We start from the raw sequence: 6,000 nt of genomic DNA, 5'->3' as shown, positions 1-6,000 counted from the left end.
CTGGTGGGAAAATACTAGAACTGCAGCTGAGAAGACAGACTTTATATCAGGAAAGATTAGGTTTTTTGCTTTGGTTCTTGATACAGTACACCTCAAGACCACCTTTGTTTGGCTTTCACAACATTAGCATTAGAGTACAGCCAATTCAGCATGTTAATAAGATACTGACTGTGGTTGAAAATTTGTTTTGGAAAAGTTGGGCAAATCAGGCTTAAATTTATACAATTGTTCAAATCTTGTGGGTGGGAAATTTAGTGACTGGACCACATCAATGCTTAATTTGAATGCGCTGATCTACAGTAGGTACTACACGCAAAACAAATTATAGCATATATTGAAGTTAGTTTTTACAAGAAAACACCCCATCAGTTTTCAAACTGCCAGCTGTGTTACTTGCCCTTTTCTACAATCATAACATGGTAGCAATTTCTAAAGTGACTCATTTCCATTTTCAGCATACACATTACAGTAGTTGAGCACCTCTTGTCCCAATGTGCTTTTGTCTTGTGCGAAGCAGTAGCATTCAGCAGGTTTAAAAGAAACAAAAAAAAAAAAAAATAAGATTCTCACTTGTCCAAAGTGACTTTCACTACACCAAGGGTCTCCAACGCTGCTTCTAGAGATTGCCCTGCAGGTTGAGTTCAAACCCCAATCAAACACCTGAACCAGCCAAATCAAGGCCTTCTAGGTTACTTAGAGGCAGGTTTGTTGGAGTAGAGATGGAATTGTCTGCAGGACAGTCAGGCCCGGATTAACACAGTGTAGTGCCCTAGGGTGACCACATTTGAAGTGCCCCCAAAACCCCAATTCAGGAGCACCTTCTGATCAATAACAAAAATTAGCCTTCCCATTACAAGGTAATATTTGACTACTTAAAGTGATTTACAGGGGCATTTTTTTGTAATGCCATTTTTCCCTTAATTTTATTAAAGGTAGGCTATGTCATTGTCAAATTTTAAAATGTATATTTTTCAAAAATTTCTAATAATAAAAAAATAGAATAAGAACAGGTAGAATAAGAAGAATAAGTTACTAATCAAAAGAAATCATATAACAAAATCCACTACAAAGGTGGCACAGAAGAACACAAAGTGGCATATAGGCTACGAATTTACAGACATTTACAGAGGCTCAGAGGTGGCATGGATGATTTAAATTCATAACAATGTTGTGAGATTAATGTTTTAAATATACAATTTTGAATATAGAACTATTGTTTGATTGAAATGATTTAAATAACTGAACGGACACTTTAAACATAAAAATAAAACTGCCAGTAGATGGCGGCAAGTCACTGATTTTTTCACTGAATCATTCATTCAACTGATTCGTTTGAACAGGTGATTCATTCAGGAACGAAGCAAGTGACTGTCTTTATGAGTGGGTAATTGAATCACTGACTCACTAGACTCATTTAAAAACGCAGGTTCATTCATAAATGAAACACCAGCTGTGTTTGAATGATGAGCAGTGGCTCAGCTGTGACTGTTAGAAACTATGTTCCTTGACCAAATAGAGCAAAATCGGGCAATATTGTTAAAAGTCATACAATGTACATCACTTTACATAACTTATTGTTTATTGAGCTGTTGTATTAATTTAATATCACATTTACAAACTCCTTTAATAATCTTTAAAAGCTGTTACTCACTTCAGTTCATCGCAATCTCACGAAACTCCATTATAATCAATGAAGCCCTCTACACTGCACAACGAATCTCTTATTTACACCGTCTACACTTTGTTTGTTATAATGAGAGGATTTGTGAGCTTGCATAACTCAGCAATGAACAAAAGTATTTTGAGCAGTGAGTGGATTCTGATTAACATTGCATTCAAGGAATCATGTCTGCGATACATTACTCACCGCTGCACAAACACGCAAGTAGAAATCTTTGAAGCTCCTCTCAGCGCAAACACAAATAGTCTATGCTGATCGGGTTAGTCGCACAGGTGCTCCTAAATATTTTTTGATCGTCGCACACAGTAGCTACTTTTCAGTCGCACTGTATAGCCCTGGCAATGTGTCGTGATATTTTCTCTTTTTTTAAATTTTTTTTTTTTATTTACGTTTCGCACAACCGCCAAATTGATGCTGCCTATCCATTTGAGAATAAATATGCTTGACTCTGACTGGGGGGAGGGGGCACACTGTGACCTGACCTAATCGCAATTATTTATATGCGTGCATATATTTGATATTCTCTCCGTATATTGTATCATTAACTGTTCATTTTCTACCCATCTGTATCTCTTCCAGCAAAATAATATATACAAAACATGAAAAATATTTTAAAGGTCTTGTCTTATGCTGGCTTGCTCAGTTGGGGACACTTAATTTCTAGCGATTATCGCCGATTTGATCGCACAGATACTATTTAAACTAAACTGAGCTAGACAATGACATCTCTGAATTCAATAATGAAATGCCTTTAACTGAAAATTGAGTGTTTAATCTTATCATTATACATTACTGACACTCTATCCTCCAATTTGATACTGTTAAGTGCTTTGACAATCTGTATTGTAAAAGCGCTATATAAATAAAGGTGACTTGACTTGATTTGTCATTATTGTAATCACTTGGTGCCCCCCTATTGGCTGGTGCCCCAGGGCACTCGCCCAATCCCGTCTATGGATAATCCGGCCCTGAGGACAGTAGCTCTCCAGGAGCAGGGTTTGAGACTCCTGCACTGCACTAGTATGGAGGTGAAATGTTTTGCTCAGAGCATCAAGACTGCTCACGTCACATGCCTCCTAAATTTAACCACAAACAAACTAAAGTTGTAGATAAACCAGTAACTCAAACAGTATGATTAAGCACTTTATTTTGCCATTGTGCAGTGGAGTTACATTGGACCAAGACCATAGTCCTTGACTCTGATGGGTCCAGCATGGGCTCTGTCCCACCACAGATCTGCAGAAGAAAAATGGGGGGACCCCCACCACAAAGTATGACCATACAAAATACACATTTCCCTTTGTACATTTAAAAAAAAAAAAAAAAACCATATACCTTTACGGAGCTTATCACTTCCACTCCCAATGCCACAGTTTGCGTCACAGCAGCTGCACACCTGATCATCCTCATCAGCAGACACCCACCTGTCAGATAAACAAAGCATTAGATTCCCACACAGCTATTCAGGTACTTCAATTCAGTGGCAACATACCGATTAGTGGAGAAAGAGCAAGCTTTCTGCTCAACATTAGTAGAGGTGGATGCTGCAGCCACCTTGAGAACACAAGTGATGTAGACCTACAAAGAGAAATTTTACTTGTATAGTCAATGCAAACATGCACCCAAACTGCTAAACCACATACATACAAATCCACTAATCTCTTGCTGGAATCTGAATGCCTCCAGCTGAAACTGCAGCTTGTCAATTTGTGTCCGGGGCATGAATCGTGAGCTGGAGCCTGTGAGCTTGGCATCAACTAGGCACCTAGAATGTGTGGGAGGGAATTAAAACCATCAGACCTTATGACGCCACGAGTGAGTCGTGCATGAAGGACCTCGTCTTACCCATTATTCTCAATAAAGGAGTATCTGGGGATAGCATTTGTATAAGGGACTGAAGTAGCCACACAGTTGTCCACAAACACACGAAGAGGAACATGGTTGTACAACCTCACTGAAGCCTCAATATTAATGAAATCTCCCAAGTAGTACTGGTAGGAAGATCGCTCAAATCTCCAGTCATCTGCAAAGAACGAACTTTAGCCCAGGTTCACGAGCACTGGCATGTTACAGACACTATACGTTATACCAACCAGTCATGAGCCTGAGGGAGAAGACCAAAAGTTCCTCCAAAACTACAGGAGAGACATAAGGGGTCCAAGTGGGCATTAAGGCGTCGCTGCTCACATTATGCATTCTATAGAAGAGTTGGAGGCAGTCACTTTATTTTAAGATAGTGCATGCGATTAGCACATCCAGTAATCCTGAACAAATTTAGTCCTTACCTTGGATAATGGCACTCAATACCAACCACCACACCTCTGCTCCTGACAATAGGACCACCATATGAAGCCTCTTGCGGGGTGTAAATAACGGAGAAAATATAGACAAGTTCATCCTCAGTTACCTAAACAGAAGGGTTAGAAGAGAACCATTATTTGTAGTGACTTTAGAACACCCATCATTTTACTGCAGTCAAACCTTACCAATGATGTGCTACCACATCCATGCAGTTCAGACTCAAAGATGAGCACTTGAGCAGAAGGATCCTCTCCAGTTGCAGTACAGCCTCCCAGTGTAAAAGCGGAGGGCATTAGGGGTCGTCCAGTCCCAAAGAAGTCTTCCATAACTTCCACATGTATTGAATTCTCTCCACACTGAGCTGCTACACTGTTGGCAGGTACAGGATGGCGCAATTCAAAAGGAATATCTGGCTTCTGTGGTTCTTCTGGTAGGCTTGGAAAGCGCCATGTCAGTTTTGCAACTGGACCCAGTATCAGTTCTTTTGACTGAACACCATAAAGATCTTGAGAATGCCTTCCAAAGTCACTCCCAGTTGGTGTCTGGACGGGAAAACTTTGTGGTGCAAATACAGGGATGCTAGGGTCATATCTATGTGGAACCTGAGGAATCCTGGTTTCAGTCGGTTGAGGAACTTGAGCTAATGGCCTAGGCTTAGGCGCAGCTGGGTTCTGATTTTGTTTTGACTTTCCTCGCTGTTGTCCTTCAGACAAACCAAATACAACCATAAACACCAATCCAAGACAAACTTTCCTCAACCCCATTGTCAGAAACCTTCAGAAGCCTAATGCTGATCCTTGACTTTTTCCTTTATGTATAGTATAAGCCTGACTCCACCTCTTTAGCATTAAGCATAATCATTCCCTGGACTTGTTAACTGACTAACGCAACATGTCACAGGTGAAAATCATCAAGTCATCATTAATTAAAGGAAAATGTGAGAGTTTTGTGTTGTTAAATGACATTTGGAAAAACCAAAGAATATATTTCTGATGAGCAGCAAAAGATAATTGAGCTTCACAAATTAGTGATGTGGCTTTAAGAAAAGAGCTAGAGCAGTGAAAATTCCCATTTCCACCATCAGGGCAATAATTAAGAATTTCCAATCAACATAAAATGTTATGAAACTGCCTGGAAGAGGACGTGTGTCTATATCGTCCTAATGCACGGTGAGAAGGAGAGTTTGAGTGGCTAAAGACTCTCCAAGGACCACAGCTGGAGAATTGCAGAAAATAGTTGAGTCTCGGGGTCAGAAAACCTTTTTAAAAAATTGTCAAACAGTACCTACATCACCACATGTTGTTTGGGAGGGTTTCAAGAAAAATTCTCCTCGCTCATCCAAAAACAAACTCCAGCATATTCAGTTATCAGACATGACTGAAACTTCAAATAGGACTGGCTTCTATGGTCAGGTGAAACTAAAAAATGAGCAAACACTGAAGATGGGTTTGGTGAACACAGGGATAAAAAGTACCCCATGTGTACAATGAAATATACTGCTGTATTTTTGATGTTGTGGGCCTATATTTCTGCTGGAGGTCCTGGACATCTTGTTTAGACACATGGCATCATGGATTCTATCAAATACCACTGAGCACAAAACCAAGTTTTGCTGGCCATTCCAGTCCTCTGACCTGAACCCTGTAGATAATGAGTGGGTGAACTGAAGAGAAGAAGCACCAACATGGAGCTGTGAATCTAAAGGGTCTGGAGTGATTCTGGATGAAGGAATGGTATGGAGTCAATTTAATGCCGCATATATATGCAAAAGAAAATAAAGTTTTGCAAAAGAAAATAAGTTTTGCAAAGAAAAATAAAGAATTGCAAAAGAAAATGAAGTATTGCAAAAAGAAAATAAGTTTTGCAAATAAAAATAAAGAATTGCAAAAGAAAATGAAGTATGGTCACGCTGGTTTGTTTACCCATTAATATCTTGTGGCCACGAGAAATTTAAACCAAAAAGACTCAAGCTTCATTTTATTTTTTAAACTTCCAGTGCCAGTCATTTCTTAATTTAT

The 6,000-nt window shown here is 39.4% G+C and overlaps 1 protein-coding gene across 1 annotated transcript; it reads right to left on the bottom strand.

Moving 5' to 3' along the window:
* Positions 1–2,792: 2,792 nt before the first annotated feature.
* LOC131538159 (zona pellucida sperm-binding protein 3-like) lies at positions 2,793–4,789 on the bottom strand. Its single transcript, XM_058772037.1, has 8 exons — positions 4,168–4,789; positions 3,967–4,088; positions 3,775–3,878; positions 3,527–3,704; positions 3,329–3,446; positions 3,174–3,259; positions 3,017–3,105; positions 2,793–2,917 (listed from the first exon to the last, which is right to left on the bottom strand). Exons 1-8 carry the CDS (start codon positions 4,744–4,746, stop codon positions 2,850–2,852), a joined length of 1,344 nt encoding a protein of 447 aa, XP_058628020.1. The 5' UTR covers positions 4,747–4,789; the 3' UTR covers positions 2,793–2,849.
* Positions 4,790–6,000: the final 1,211 nt, after the last annotated feature.

This window comes from Onychostoma macrolepis, chromosome 03 (genome assembly GCF_012432095.1).
Source record: "Onychostoma macrolepis isolate SWU-2019 chromosome 03, ASM1243209v1, whole genome shotgun sequence".
Lineage (NCBI taxonomy): Eukaryota > Metazoa > Chordata > Actinopteri > Cypriniformes > Cyprinidae > Onychostoma > Onychostoma macrolepis.
Note: the sequence above shows the minus strand (reverse complement) of the source record. Positions and strands in the feature narration are given on the sequence as shown.